This window comes from Hibiscus syriacus, unplaced genomic scaffold, assembly GCF_006381635.1.
Source record: "Hibiscus syriacus cultivar Baekdansim isolate YM2019G1 unplaced genomic scaffold, ASM638163v2 tig00004620_pilon, whole genome shotgun sequence".
NCBI classification, from domain to species: Eukaryota; Viridiplantae; Streptophyta; class Magnoliopsida; order Malvales; family Malvaceae; genus Hibiscus; species Hibiscus syriacus.
This window is the reverse complement of record NW_024062020.1, coordinates 694,371-710,888: the sequence shown is the minus strand read 5'-3', so window position 1 is coordinate 710,888 and position 16,518 is coordinate 694,371. Positions and strand designations below refer to the sequence as shown.

The window sequence follows — 16,518 nt, the reverse complement described above, 5'->3', positions numbered from 1 at the left end:
AATTCTGTAAACGATGTGAGCACTAGATAAGTATGCCAGCGAATAATATAACACCCAAGGGTGTAAGAAAAATATAGCAGATACAACTATGACAATGGTATAGTCCTGATAGGTAGGGTCTATGTTCTTATATAACGTTCGAGGCATAAAATGACCTTATGATGAATAGTTTTCGAGGTCCGACATCCTTATTAGCCAATATTCTATGAAGTATGTTCGTTTTTATAACTTATCGAGTTATCACATATTTATAACATGATCAAGCATCAGAATCATTGATATTCATTGCTCTTATCTGTAAACTGGAAACAATTTAGATCTCTGAAATTTGCTTGTTTATATGAAATTATTTCCTTTTTTTTATGAAAATAATAACTTAAGAAAATCACGGGGGTGAAGAAAGGACAAGAGAGCTGACGTTAATGGAGTGTCGGTGGTGATAGTGTGTGAAATGAAGTGCCCTTCCAAAGGGGTAGTTGCCACTGTGGGACATCATCACTTTCTTTTTTCTCAAGTATTATTATTTATTATTGTACAACAAACTTGACAACTTTTGATTGCATAGAGGATATTTTTGTGAAAGAAATAAAAGTTTCCACCACAAGGTGAGGAAAATGATGAGCCAATCTTCAATTACCCACCGACAACTAATAGTGAGAGGGAAGGAGGAGGGCACACCATACAAACAACCTCTCATCCAACACCTACTGTGTCTGTAAGCAGTGACCAAAAGAATATACAAGGAGTTGTGAAGAAAGTTTATTGTGCAACTTAGCTGTGGCAGTAGTAATGAAGTTAATCGAAGCTTGATGAAAGGCTCCATCGACCCTTGAGGTACTCCTCTAAAGACATGGATTGCTCGAAGCTGCTCATGGAGACGGAGTCTTCCTCAACATCGAGCAATGCTAGATTAAGATGAGATTGAAGGTTTGACTGAGGACAACCTTCATCATCCAATGTATCATATCCTTCGGAGGCATTCACTTGTAGTCTTGCCCACTTGGTCACATCAGCATCACCTTGTAGCAGCTTCACAACCTTTTGTAATCACATAAAACAAAATTAATCATCCATTTTCACAGCACAAGTTCAGCTAGAATCATTCAACCACACCCTTCAAAGACCAAAGATGGCTTACAATGCTCATTTGAGGTCTAGCCCGAGGGGTACACCTAATACAAAGTGTGGCAGCAAGAACCATCCTCTCCATCTGGTCACTGTCATACCCACCAGCCAAGCTTGGGTCTAAAATTTGGGAAAACTTCCCACCCCTTAGTATTGGCTTCGCCTGAACATGGTTGAATTTTTATTTTCAATACAAAATTAAAGAAATGATACGAGTCAAATGGCATGAGCAAAAAAGACTTACCCACATGACCAAACTCTCTTGGCCTTTTGGACAGTCACTGCTTATTGGTTTTCTTCCAGAAAGCAGCTCAAGCAGCACAATCCCAAATGCATAAACATCGATTTTGTCGTTTACTTTACCATACATGAAGTACTCAGGAGCCAAATAGCTGGAACAAATGGTAAAAACATTTATTTACAATTGGTTTAGGTAATGGATGAAGCAAGGATTGTGAGACAGTCTCTGCTGCAGTAAGTAATCTTAGGGGAACTTTTCACGTTTGTACATTACATTACCCTTTGAAACAAATGAATTCAATTAGAAACTTGTCAGGTGTATCATCCTGAAGTGAAAATTACATACCCAAAGGTCCCTGCAACATCAGTGCAGGTTATATACGAAGAAGTCGTTGATGCCCATTTAGCAAGTCCAAAATCTGAGAGCTGCATAAACCAGGCAAGAAGAAGAACAATGACATTTTATTATCGAATTCAAAACCAAAATAATATATATATTAGGAAACCAATAACTGAAAGATACCTGAGGCTCAAAATCATCAGAAAGCAATATGTTTGAAGATTTAATATCCCTGTGGATCACAGGGTGGTCACTGTTAGTATGTAGATAATCTAAGGCTTCTGCCACCCCAGTTGCAACTTTGTATCTTTCATTCCAACCAAATGCATTAGGATCCTTCTTATTACCTGAATTATAAACAAGCAACTTCAAAAATTAGTTTCTGATATCAAATAACATAATAATAATATCCAATTCTCTTTTTCCAATATTGAATACGTACCATGAAGGTTTTCTTCAAGGCTTCCTCTTGATAAGAAATCATAAACCAAGAGAAGATTGTTATCCTCGTAGCAGAATCCCAAGAGGGAAATAATGTTCTTATGATGCAATGTAGTAATAATCTCAATTTCTAGAACAAACTCCTTCAATACTTCTTCAGAAGGCTTTAGGATTTTCACCGCGAGTTCCTTGTCGTCTCGAAGGCAACCCTTAAAAACCTGACTACTGCCTCCTTTCCCAATCAAATTATCTGCAAAAGAAACCCGGAAATAAAGAAGTTTTACAAGAGGAAGGAGTAAAAGTAAATTGTTGCAGAGGAATTATGAATTTAAAACATACCATCCAAGAAATTTGATGTTGCTGAAACAAGTTCTTTGTACTTGAATAATCTGCAAGTGGCAGAGTATTTCTCATGAAGACCCTCCAATTCTTTTGGCAGCTTTATTGAGTTGTCGTCAGGAGAAAGTGGAGCAACGGCATTCTCTATACCAACTGGAACAATTGCACCGCTTTCGCCATCAAAATTAGAGGACTTAAATTCAATTTGATCACGCCCTTCTTGTTTCTGATATGAATTGGTTATTGAAAGAGTACGCCTAGAGGGCAACCGCATCAACCACTGAACCACAGATATCTGCCTCAAGGAAGACCGGTCAGGAACTTGTTGTTGTCCATCTGATAAAACCGCACGGCGAAGCAAAGGCCAACCGGGTCTAATTTCAGGCAATTGATTGATCAACATGGAAATCGAACATGATGCAGCTTCAGTCTTTTGCACTGGCACTATAGCCAAGGATTTCTCTCCATCATTAGCATCATCACCACAACTTGACTCATTTGCAGATAGGCAGCAAGAATTACGCAGCAAAAACTTATTTCCAGATTCACAAACGAGGCAATTTTGCTTTCTGTCACTCTCGACATTACCTGAACCGGCTTTCAATAAGGCCTGGTGGAACCTCTTGTCCTTGGATTCATCTGAATTCATTTTGGTCACGGCATTGGCAATCCCTTCACTTAGTACTTTCGAATTCTTTTTCAATGTTATTGTTCGGTGAAGCACATTAAGCAAGCTACTTCGTTTCTGATCTTCATTTCCTATAAAAGAGAATAAGACAAAGATTTTCCTTAAAGTCCGCCAAAATCTTAATATGAAATCCAAGAATTTGACAGGCAAAACAAAACCTTTACCTTGAGAACCAAAGGTGGTCCCTGGAGAGCCCTCTTTGTGGAATACAACTTTGCCATTATTAACAGCAAGAACAGAACAGTTCTTGGTTATTTTCTTAGCACAGTACTTAGCTACCGATGTCGATGAACGGATTTTATGGATTTTGGCTGCAGTACCAACTATAAGCTTTGTTGCAGAATAAGATTGTGCTTCCCTCACTAAATTTTTTGAAATTGAAGTACCTCTGCATATCTTAAGTTTGAGATCCACCTGCAAGATGATTTACCCAAAACCAAAATCTTTCTTATGACTTAAATTTGATATGGGAAATGTTCAATCAATTGTTCTTTGCAATGTAGATGCAGCTAAACTGAGCATGCAGGGAAAGATCAGCTTTCCCATTTCTGATTTTCCGATTGACCAGACAGAGAATGAGATTAACAAATTTATCATTGAAAAAAAGGAGTAATTAGCTATAAACAAAGGAGGGGGGAGTACAGAAAGAGTAAAAGGAGATCATGAAATTAAACCTGTTTCAAATTGCAGAAGCCTTCATAAACGGCAAGAATAGAGTCGAACGCTTTGACAAGCGATAAAAGTGAAGATTTTCCATCTCGATCCACAATTTCTACATACACACAAAATTCCAACTTTTAATAAACGAGTAGAAAATTCAAAGCCCAAAAATATTTTCGGAAAAAAAATGAAACACCAAAACATTTCACTGACCATTGTTACCAAGAACATGAAGAGCAATCACACAGTCACCAGGCTGAGCCACCTTAACCAAAGCCCAAGTCAAAAGCTCTCTACTTGGCGAATCAAACTTTACCCCAACAACCACCGTCCCTCCTCCACCACCACCACCAACACCACAAGAAGCCGTCTCTTTGTCTCCAACAAAACCATATTGTAGCATTTTCATTTCAGCGTTTTTGCTGTCCTTTGTATAGACCAAAGTTCAGGCTCATATTACTGCTTATATATGCATATATACAGACGGAAGTGTTAGGTTGATTCTCAAGGAAGATAGAGAGAGAGGCTTAACTGTCCAACCAGACTACAATGAGACAGAAGGAAGAGGGAGGGTGAGATGACTTTTTATAGAAACAATCTCAGTTTTTACAAGTTGAAAACTTGAAATTATTTAACAATTGATTTGCTTCTTTATTTACTAATAAATGGTCCTACCTTCTAAAATATATATTCTTACATTTTAATAATAATGAATTCATTAAATGAGCATGGCCACTCAAATGCTAAACCCCAAAGCTTTGCATCGTAGTGCGCAAAAAACTATATAATTAGGAAATATTGTCGGGAAGTTTTTTTTCTTCTTGTTTTCACAATCTGGAAATTAATTCTAAATATTTTAAATATATATTATCTTATATTTACATCGGTTTAATAAAAATATTTAATGTTTTGATTTTTATTATTTTAACTATTTTATACTATTAATATTTTATTTTAAATTAAAATGATTTTTAGTTAGATGAAATTATTAGTTAATTAATTGTGAATATTCGTAGCTGATATGTTAAGTTTTTTTCTTCAAAATATTAACGTGACATTGTTATGCATACATAATCAATGACATGACACATATTTTGTATTTAAAAAATGATGTAACACATGTCACGTACAAAAATATTAACGTAGTATTATATTGTATCCAAAGTATTAACGTGGCATATTTCACATGTCTAAGGTATTGATCTGGTACATATTATGTGTCTAAAGTAAGGGTGCTTATTTTTCGGTTTTAGTCGAACTAACCTACCAAACCGAGTTAATTCATTTAAAACGATCAACCACTTAATTAGGTTGATCGAGAAACAATTAATTTTTTTCAATATTCGGTTAACAATTAATTCGGTTCGAAATCAAAAATATTAAATATATTATATATTATATATATTAAATACATATTTTAAACTCAGACCCATTAAAAATTAAAATTCCATTATTTTTTTAACTACACTAGAACCATTAAATTATCAATAACTAATTAAAATTTAACCAAATAAAAAAGCACTCTATTAAACTCATATTAATCCCTAAAAATTTAATTAATTCGAATAATTTGATTAAATCGGTTAAAAAATACCAATAGTAATAAAACAGAATAATTTGTGGATATAAAAATTCCAAATTCAACATATTAATGTTGTTAATTTATTATTGGATGGACCCATTGAAAGTAGTCGTAATGAACATCTCAGTCCACCAAATAAATATCAGATATTATTTTTGACTCGTAATTGGATTTAGGTATCCTTTACAGCCTCAACCATTTTTGTAGATTTTGCGTCTTAGATAACATATGGGACGGTGATGAATGTTCCTTACAATCTTTTTCTCTGAAAAATGCATTTTAATGTTAATACTCCCCCTTTTAAATGGCACGATTTAAGATCAGGATAAGATCACCATGAATAAATATTATATAATAATATTTTTTTAATATTTAAATATAAATTGTTTGATATTCAATATATATATAAGTTTTAATGGTTGAGATATATCCTTGGTGAATTTAATTTCTTAAACTTTTATATGTTTTTTTATCTAAATGAAAGTGTTATTTTAAGTGACCGTCGTGACAGTTAAAGCATCAAGCTTAATTGTAACAACTTTTAAGCCCGATTCGTTTAACTGTAACTGTCAAAGTTAAGTTGATTAAAAAAGAAGACAAACTTTTCCATGATGTTTTGAACAGAAACAGGGTCCATAACAACGAAGTCTTGAATTATTAATGTCCTTTTTTTCTTCTTCCTATTTACTCATTGTCGAGACACCCAAATCCCTGCATTAGGACATGGAGATAAGCAAACAAAACAATGGTATTCAGCTGTCACTTATCAGTGGTGTTTCCTTAACAATTGGTCGTTAAAATGGGGTTTGGGAGTCCAAAACGACACATTAACCAAAAAGCCAAGAAAGCAATGCATTAACCGCCTTCATTCATCATTCTGTTGAAATGAGGTAAATGTATATTTAAGCTGTCTCTATATTTATTAATATAGTCCAATAATCCATCTACCATTATTGATTGTGATCGATTAAAATTGTAAGTTCTTTTAGAAAACAATAATCGTCCATTTAAGAACAACAAAGATACCAAAAAAAAAGAACAATAAAAATACAAAGGCTATTAATGAGATTTGATTGTTTTGACAATGATGAGATTGAGATCTTTAGTGTCCATTTCTTAGTTCTATTACTTTGACTTTTTAGTCTAAATTAAGTTATATATTCGTTATTTATATATTGTATTTTAATATTTTTTATGATAAACTACTAATTTAATCACATTTAATTTTGTGATTCCGTTTTGGTCATTCGATCGTTACTTTTAAATCATACATAACATTATGTTTTTATTTCTTTTTGATTCATTGTCATTAAAAAATAAATAGACATGTTGACCTGACAAATTTTTTCAATAATGATGTGACATTATCTTATGGTGATACGTAAGAATCCCTGTCAATTCTTTAACAGCAGATGACCAAAATGTAACGTTGGATATAATTTTGAAGAAAAAATAGTTAGGTGACCAAAGTGAAACCACAATAATAGGTGGTTGACTAAATATTAGTTTACCCTATGTTTTATTGTAATTATACATATATATAATTTGTAATTATAATTGTATTTTTAGGAAAAATATAAATGTTTATTTAAGATTCTAAGAAAATAAAGTCTTTTTTAATATTTTATCACTTTTAATTGTGTTAAAGAGTGTTCTACGTAATGTTTTTTTAATACTATTCTTAAAACAGTCCATAACGTATTTAGGGTTCTTGACATTCTCAAATGGCTGGTGTTTCAAGTAACTAGTGATGATTATTTTAACAGACAGAAAAGGAAACTTGAATTGTCAGTTGGCGAGCTGGTTTTCTATGACAGAGACATTGAATCTAAGAGGTTTACAACTTTTGGTTTTTACTGTTAGCTTACACATGAATGCATGCACAATGAAGCTAGACGGCGTGACATTATAGCCACCACGGAGGGTTAGATTCTTTCATTTTCTCTTTGAATTCAGCTCAATTTTTCGCCAAACAGATTTTAGTTTCTGTGGGTGCAAAACAAAGACAATGACGGAGGCAAGTGTCGTTTAAGGCGGATATGTGTCTACTATGAAATTTTAAATTCTCTATATTAATTGTTTATTTTATTGACGATATCCATTTTAAAATATTATTTATACTTATTTTATACAAAAAGTTTTGTTATTATTAGAGATATTTGTAACTTCAAAAATATTTTTAGATATGTCACTTAACGTAGATGTAATGCAACCAAAACTTGATTTAAGCATTTAGTTTAGATATGATATGCTTTATTGTTATTACTACAACTATTATGAATTTCATTCATTTATGAGATTGGAAAGAGACGCGTTGTTGTTGTCCAAGCATTTAGTTTAGATGATAGATATGCAGAGGACGTCCATAAGATTTGGTTGGTTATGTGTCGCATTTATTCATGCCTAATGTTTGGTCACTATGAGTAGGTATATTTCCTTTTCCATGCATGTGAAAACTTTGCTACATACATACATATATATATATATATATATATATATATATATATTAATTTGGATTGAATACGATGACCATACGAAAAATTTAATTCATTTTCCATCAAAAGCAGCAAATTGCATATCTTTGGCTTGATTTTAATTATATTTAATAAAATATTATTGAAAATTCGTAAGTGAAAATGTAATATAAAATAGTAACGAGATTGTTAGGTATGGCTCATAAATATACCAGTAAAGAGGACAGGAGATGGAGCGGAGTGAGCGAAGCGAACATCAATTGTCCTTACAAAGAAAGTCTCGTTGTGGGGTTACAAATTATGTGGGTTGGGGTGCGGGGGCGTAGCCCCCGCGGTACGGTACAGGGTTGATTTTGTAATTATGTACCAGGGTTTTCTATTATAAATAGAGATGTAACCTAGACCTAAAAGATCATTGAATAAAATTCTAGCGCCGCCTAGGCACCGAGGACGTAAGCACATTGCCGAACCTCATAAAAATTCTCGTGTTCTTTCGTTTTCTTTACCCGTTTTCGTCAACAATTGGTATCAGATGTCAGGAGCAAAATTCGAAGTCGCAAAATTCGATGGTCAGGGTAACTTCGGATTATGGCAAACGAGGGTGAAGGATCTATTGGCGCAGCAAGGGATCTTGAAGGCTTTGCGACCTACAAAGCCGGCGTCGATGGATGAGGAAGATTGGGAAGAATTGCAGCAGCGAGCGGTAGGAACCATACGATTATGCTTGGCGGACGAGGTCATGTATCACGTCATGCATCTATCGTCTCCAGACGAAATTTGGAGGAAGTTGGAAAGTCAGTTTATGTCCAAATCCTTAACGACAAAACTGTATCTGAAGCAGCGGCTGTATGGGCTGAAGATGCAGGACGATCACGATTTGGCGCAACACGTGAATGTCTTCAATCAATCGTTTCTGATCTGGCTCGGCTTGATGTGAAAATTGAGGATGAAGACAGAGCGATGATTCTGTTGAGTTCGTTGCCTTCCTCTTACGAACACATGGTGACTACTCTTACATATGGGAAAGAGACTATCAACGTTGAGGAGATTACTGCAGCCTTGTTGGCTCACAACCAGCGGAAGCAGAATGCAGGGGAAAGCTCTCAAGCCGATAGCTTATATGTCAAGGGTAATCGAGATCGTGGACGGAAGCCAGAGAAGGCAGGGTCCGGGAAGCGGAATTCCAGATCCAAATCCAGGGATAAGAAGACGATTCACTGTTACAAGTGCAAGGAGGCGGGACATATGAAGCGAGACTGTCCGAAGTTGAAAAAGCAGACTGATGAGAAGCGTGATGGCTCATCCAAGTCTGTGAACATGGTCGAGGATGATACTTCTGATTGCAGTGAGGGTGATATGCTTTCTATTTCAACGACACAATTGACGGATGCTTGGATTCTTGATTCTGGGTTCTTATCACATCACGCCAAATAGGGAATGGTTTTCGACATACAGGCCGGTTAATTCTGGTTCGGTTTATTTGGGTGATGATCGATGTTGCAATATGTTGGTATTGGTGATGTCAGAATTAAGATGCACGATGGCTCCGTTCGGACGTTGAGTGGTGTTCGACATATCCCAGACTTGAAGAAGAATTTGATTTCCTTGGGCACTTTGCACAAGAATGGTTTTATCCCTAAGGCTGACGAGGATAGGGAAACCATTCGGATTGTTAAAGGAGCATTGACTGTGATGAAAGGAAAGATGACTGCAGGGAATATCTACAGATTGTTAGGGAGTACCGTTGCAGGTGGAGTTCACTCTGTTGAGTCCTGTGATGATACGACAAAATTGTGGCATATGCGCCTTGCTCATCTTAGTGAACGTGGTATGACAGAATTACACAAGAGAAACTTGTTGCATGGTGTCAAAAGCTGTAAGCTCGATTTTTGCAAGTATTGTGTTCTTGGTAAACAGACTAAAGTCCGTTTCAAGACTGCGAAGCACACAACTCAAGGGATTCTTGATTATGTGCATTCTGATGTATGGGGGCCTTCCACGACATCGTCTTTGGGTGGATCTAGGTACTATGTTACTTTTATTGATGATTTTTCACGGAAAGTTTGGGTGTATTTTTGAAACAGAAATCTGAAGTTTTGAGAAGTTCAAGCTGTGGAAAGCTGAGGTAGAAAACCAAACAGGACGAAAAATCAAGTGTTTGCGGTCTGACAATGGTACGGAGTACACAGATTCACAGTTCCTACAATTCTGTAAGGAGCATGGGATTCAGAGGCATTTTACAGTGCGCAAGACACCACAACAGAATGGTGTTGCGGAACGAATGAACAGGTCGTTGAATGAAAGAGCCAGATGTTTGCGGTTGAATGTGGGGCTTCCCAAACACTTCTGGGCTGAGGTTGTTAACATGGCGTGTTACCTTATCAACAGATCGCCAAGGGCATCGCTGGCTGGGAAAGTTGCAGAAGAGGTATGGACTGGTCATGATGTTAGTTTTGATAACTTACAGATTTTTGGTTGTCCTGCTTATGTGCATGTACCTGCTGATGAGAGATCCAAACTTGATGCAAAATCGAAGGAGTGCATTTTTCTGGGTTACAAGAAAGGTGTCAAAGGATTCAAGTTCTGGGATCCAGTTGCGAAGAAAGTTGTGATTAGTAGAGATGTCGTTTTTTATGAACAGTCTATGTTGCAGCAGAAGCAAGACACGACAGTGGTAAATTTCGAGCAGTTTCCAGTTGAGAAACCAGAAACTTCTCAACCGACTTCTGGTGGTTCCACTACGGATGATTTGCAGGATTATAGTCTCGCCAGAGACAGGGTGAGACGGACGAATATAAAGCCTCCGAACAGATTGGGTTTTGAAGACTTGGTATCTTTTGCACTTACTGTTAGCAGTGATGATCCAGTTACTTTTCATGATGCCGTTACTAGTCAGGAAAACGACAAGTGGATGGCAGCCATGGTTGAGGAGATGGAGTCTTTGAATCACAATCGCACATGGGAGTTAGTTCCCCTTCCTGAGGGTAAGAAGCCGATTGGTTGCAAATGGGTGTATAAGAAGAAACCAGCAGTAACAGAAAAAGAGGGGGAGAAGTTCAAGGCTTGTTTGGTAGCGAAGGGTTTTTCACAGCAGAAAGGAGTTGATTATGATGAAATCTTTTCTCCTGTGGTCAGACACACTTCAATCCGAGCAGTACTTGCATTGGTGGCTAGTTGGGATTTGTATTTAGAGCAGATGGATGTTAAAACTGCTTTTTTGCATGGTGATTTAGAGGAGCAGATCTACATGCGGCAACCTGAATGTTTCACTCAACCTGGAAACGAGCATTTAGTTTGCAGATTGAAGAAATCTTTGTACGGGTTAAAACAGTCTCCGAGACAGTGGTATAAACGGTTTGACTCCTATATGATCAAGATTGGCTACAACCGATGTGAGTATGATTGTTGTGTCTATGTTAAGAGCCTTGATGATGGTTCTTTATTTTTCTATTACTGTATGTTGATGATATGTTGATTGCTGCGAAGAACATGGATGATGTTATCGGTTTGAAAACTTTATTGAGTCAGGAATTTGATATGAAAGATTTAGGTGCTGCAAAGAAAATTCTTGGAATGGAAATTTGCAGGGACAGAGACTCAAGGAAACTGCGGCTATCTCAACGGGGTTATGTTGAGAAAATGCTAGAAAGGTTTGCGATGAGCAGCGCGAAACCAGTTAGCACTCCATTGGCGAATCACTTTAAGCTCTCATCAGAACAGTGCCCTAAGACAGATAAGGAAGCTGAAAATATGGCAAAGGTTCAGTATTCTAATGCTGTTGGCTGCTTGATGTATGCGATGGTATGTACTCGTCCTGATTTAGCTCATGCTGTTAGTCAAGTTTGTAAGTACATGTCTAAACCTGGTAAGCAACATTGGGATGCAGTCAAGTGGATCTTTCGGTACTTAAAGGGTACTGTGGGACATGGAATTGTTTTTGGGAGTCAGCGGGATAATCCTTTGGTTGTAGGATATGTGGATTCAGATTATGCAGGTGACTTGGATAATAGAAGATCTACGACAGGGTATGTGTTTACTCTTGGTGGAGGGCCTATTTGCTGGAAGTATACTGTTCAATCTGTCGTGGCACTATCTACAACTGAAGCTGAATACATGGCAGCGGCTGAAGCTGCAAAAGAAGCTTTATGGCTTACTGGTTTAGTGAAAGAGTTGGGTGTTCAACAAGGTGGAGTTCAGTTGCTTTTGTGATAATCAAAGTGCTATTCACTTGGCTAAGAATCAGGTGTATCGTGCTAGAACTAAACATATTGATGTAAGGTTCCACAAGATCAGAGAGTTTGTTGCATCTGGAGAGGTTTTGTTTTAGAAGGTACATACTGATGAGAATGCCGCTGATATGTTCACCAAGCCAGTTACGACAGACAAGTTCAAGCATTGCTTGGACTTATTGAATGTTTCGAGTTGTTAAAGAAGCAAGGTAACCCAACCCACATTGAAGTTTCCAAGGGGCAGGATATTCGCCAAGGTGGAGATTTGTTAGGTATGGCTCATAAATATACCAGTAAAGAGGACAGGAGATGGAGCGGAGTGAGCGAACATCAATTTTCCTTACAAAGAAAGTCTCGTTGTGGGGTTACAAATTATGTGGGTTGGGGGTGCGGGGGCGTAGCCCCTGCGGTACGGTACAGGGTTAATTTTGTAATTATGTACCAGGGTTTTCTATTATAAATAGAGATGTAACCTAGACCTAAAAGATCATTGAATAAAATTCTAGCGCCGCCTAGGCACCGAGGACGTAAGCACATTGCCGAACCTCGTAAAATTCTCGTGTTCTTTCGTTTTCTTTACCCGTTTTCGTCAACAGAGATTAACATAAAACATGTCGCACACGAGAGGCAAGATTTTATGTGATTCGATTTTGTATATTTCTATAGATGAAAGAAATAATAAAATAAACATAAAGATCTCAGAGAATACAAATACATCTAATTTATTTTATCTAAAAAATCATATATAGGTATACAAATATCCCACAAAGAGTACAAAAAGTAAATATAACATCCTTATAAAACTCATCTCTAGAACATAGACTCCAATAGTTATAGAAAAAAAAATCAAAGTTAATTCTCCTTATAATTATAAAGGTTAAGACATAATTTCTTTGTATAGAAAAAACAAACTTAATCACCAATAATCCTTACTTCATAAGAATTTTGACCTAAATAAATTGGATCACCACATAATTCTTTCCCTTGATACAAATTTCATCTACCATTGGACTTAAAGTGTTCAACGACTTCAATTCTTACATAAGTCAAATATATATTAAAATATCGTCTTCAAGTATTCAACAACATCAATTCTTACAAAATATTCATTGAAGCATTGCTGGGCCGATTGAAAATCACTCCCTCTAACCTCTGCAACTGAAATTAAATTGGTGCCAAAAAGAATGATGGACGACAAAACGAAGGAGGAGAGGGAAAAATGTTCAAAATTCAGAGAAAGAAAGAAAAAATGTTATTATTAGAAATGGATTCAATTTATGGGTATAATCTTAGTTGGGTGTAAGCCCAAAATATAAAAATTTATAACGCAGAGTCTAACTACATGCTAACAGCCCATCTAAATTATTGAAGGTTAAATATCTTTGGCTCCTTCATAATTCTGATAATTAGTTGAATTTCGAGAGTGAACAAGATGACAATGAATAAGGTCTCCACTTTTATATTAATTTATTTTAATTTTATTGATATAATTATAGATTTAATTCTCCATGTGTAGACATTCTTTCATTTAGTCTTAATTTTAAAATAAAAAATACATATAATTTTATAAAAAAAATTAACACACATATATATATATATATATATATATATATATATATTATTGAAAAAATAAACATTCAAAAACAAAGGTACGAGAAAATGATGATGGCTCACTCAACAAAACTATAAAATAATCAATACATATATATTTATGCTGGTCGCAGACCGTTTTTTAAAACCCTGCTTGTGAGCTTTTTGCTGCTTTGTCATTTTCTTTAATGGGTTTTTGTTAAAAGTTTTCAATCCAAAGCATATGATTTATCTTTCTTGAATTGAGGATTCTGCAACTTTATGGATGTAATGAAGTTAGACTAATCATAGTTTTCTACCATTGTCTTAAGCTTATCTCTGTACAAAATGGTAGTTGCTGATTAAGCTTGCTTTTGTTCCAAAGCAAACATTTTATCTATGGACATGATTTTAGATCCGACATATATTATAGCCCTATGTCAGTGGCTTGCTGTACTCTTAAAGAAGTCCAGGAATAAACTTAGGGTTCTTTAAGTTTAACCAACATGACATTGACCCTTCCATTATTGCATGTCCTATCTGTTCTTGAATTCCCCTGTTTGTCTTATTCAATCATTAATGCTTTAAATCATTATGATTTTCTCAAGTTTTTTTCTCTAGATTTGATGAAAGTTGCTGATCAGACATTTTTTTTTCTGTTCGATTTGCAGACTTCATGGACTCATGTTCTTGATTGTGATAAGAGTTTCATTGTTGGTGAAAACCGTCTTTAACGTTTCAAGCCATTGTTAATTGAATCATGCAATTATATCATCATCCTTTCTCATTGAACAGCCAAAAGGTCAGGCTTGCTTTGGAAGAGAAGGGCATTGATTACACCTCATTTCATGTCAATCCTATTCTTGGCAAGAACATGGACTCTTCTTTCTTCAGAATGAATACGAGTGCGAAACTCCCGGTTTTCAAGAATGCTTCTCATATCATTTTTGACACAATTGAAACAATCCTGTATGTTTCTATCCTTTCATCTGCAGTTTTATCCGCTTAAAATCATATCTGCACTTGTATGTAGTTTCAGACTTGCATTGCAACAACTAGAATTATCTTCTATTGCTTGGTAATGGTTTCTTGAAGAGGATAAAAAATGTCCTATATTATTCCGATTCTCCATTTTCCCCCTCAAATATTCATATCCGTGTCTTGTGTCCGTATCATACCTATATTCGTACCTAACACTCATCCGGAATGAAGGTAATATAGAGCGTGTATCCAAGTAATTGCTTTTAAACTTTGAAAGTATTTGGAAAGTGTAGCATATCTGCTACTTTAAGGTTTCTATGATGGAGAAGGTTTCTCATTTTGCAAATGTAAAGGAAGTATTGAGATTTGTAAATCGGTCAATCCACCATTGTTACAAAGGGAAGATTTTCTAAAGTGGGCTGGATGTTTGCAGGTACATTGAAATAATTGCTGTGGTTTCAGTTGGTAACATTGCCTTTAGCAGCCAAGAAGTAATAGAATGGATGCGAAAGATAGAACAATGGAACCCCAAGTATTTCACTCTATCACACATTCCTAACAAGCACCGCCTCTTCGTTTCTATATTCATATGAAAAGTGGTGATCTCCCGGATGGCCGAATCACCGGACTTCGCTAGCGCATACAACTGCAAGCTCAGAGAAGCCTATGAGACTGAGGAGAAGCTGGAGGACCCTGATGTTGTTAAAAGGAGCAAAGAAAGTCTGGTCCAACTGCTTGATGAAGTTGAAACGAATCTGAATGACACAACATACATCGGAGGGGACGAGTTCACCATGGCGGATGCAACATTCATACCGGTGCTAGCTTGGTTGGTGCTTCTGGGTTTGGAAGATGAATACATTAGTTGCAGGCCAAACATTGCCGACTACTGGAGTTTGGTGCAACAAAGGCGAAGAAGAAAACACTAATGAAAACTTGGTGCTCACTCCTTGTCAGAAATTTTTCTGAGGAGATATTGATTTAAGAATTTGTATGTTACAGGTGTCGTGTAAATTGATATAAACATAAAATGAATTGAAAGGAAAAACCGCAACATTATTATTTTTTCAATTGGTGCGAGGTAAATGAAAACATGAAATATAAGAGATTTGTTAATGTGAATGAGTTTAGGGATGTAATGCTTTATGCTTGATTGACTCTAAGGTTGATATAATTGAAAAGTTTTCTGTTTTATAATGCCTTTTACAGATATTATATGCAGCTCGTAGAGCACAAGGTTCTTAACCTTGAGGTCGTGGGATCGAGTCCCACGGAGGGCATTTCATAATTCGGAGGTATCTTACGGAAGCTGCTCTTAACCTGGTGTTGGGGGTAGCCTACTATCTTATCTCCCCCTTACCCCATACATGTGGGAAAAAGGGACAACCATTTTTTTATATGCAGGGATGGACGAGTAGGAGCAGGTGAGCCTATGGTTTCTTAAAAGAGAAAATAACCTCAGTGACCAAAAATCACATATAATATACGATTTTAACCAACTTTTTTTCGGATTTGCCAAAATGACCAACAAAATCACAATGCGATCGCTAATTCGCAACGCGATCTCCATTATCGCAAACCAGTTTCCAGATTCGCAACGCGATTATGACTATAGCAATGCGATTTTCCAATTTCGCGTTGCGATTTTCCCAATTCACAATGCGAATAAGTAAATCGCAATGCGAATTTGGAAAATCGCAATGCGATACTGACTATCGCAACGCGATTCTGACTTTCGCAACGAGATTCTGACTATCGCAACGAGATATTACAGAATCGCAATGTGATTTCCAAAGTTCGCAACAGGTTTTAGTTTCGCAACATCCTTATGAGTGGGACATACCAGATGA

The 16,518-nt window shown here is 36.2% G+C and overlaps 1 protein-coding gene and 1 pseudogene across 1 annotated transcript; one reads left to right on the top strand and one right to left on the bottom strand.

The window, feature by feature from the left end:
- Positions 1 to 495: 495 nt before the first annotated feature.
- Positions 496 to 4,305, bottom strand: LOC120195988 (probable receptor-like serine/threonine-protein kinase At5g57670). The gene is made up of 10 exons (XM_039197910.1): positions 4,047 to 4,305; positions 3,848 to 3,945; positions 3,338 to 3,587; positions 2,486 to 3,244; positions 2,148 to 2,396; positions 1,889 to 2,052; positions 1,712 to 1,791; positions 1,370 to 1,517; positions 1,139 to 1,288; positions 496 to 1,038 (listed from the first exon to the last, which is right to left on the bottom strand). Exons 1-10 carry the CDS (start codon positions 4,240 to 4,242, stop codon positions 796 to 798), a joined length of 2,337 nt encoding a protein of 778 aa, XP_039053841.1. The 5' UTR covers positions 4,243 to 4,305; the 3' UTR covers positions 496 to 795.
- Positions 4,306 to 14,363: 10,058 nt separating this feature from the next.
- LOC120195429 lies at positions 14,364 to 15,612 on the top strand (annotated as a pseudogene).
- The last annotated feature ends 906 nt before the right edge of the window (positions 15,613 to 16,518 follow it).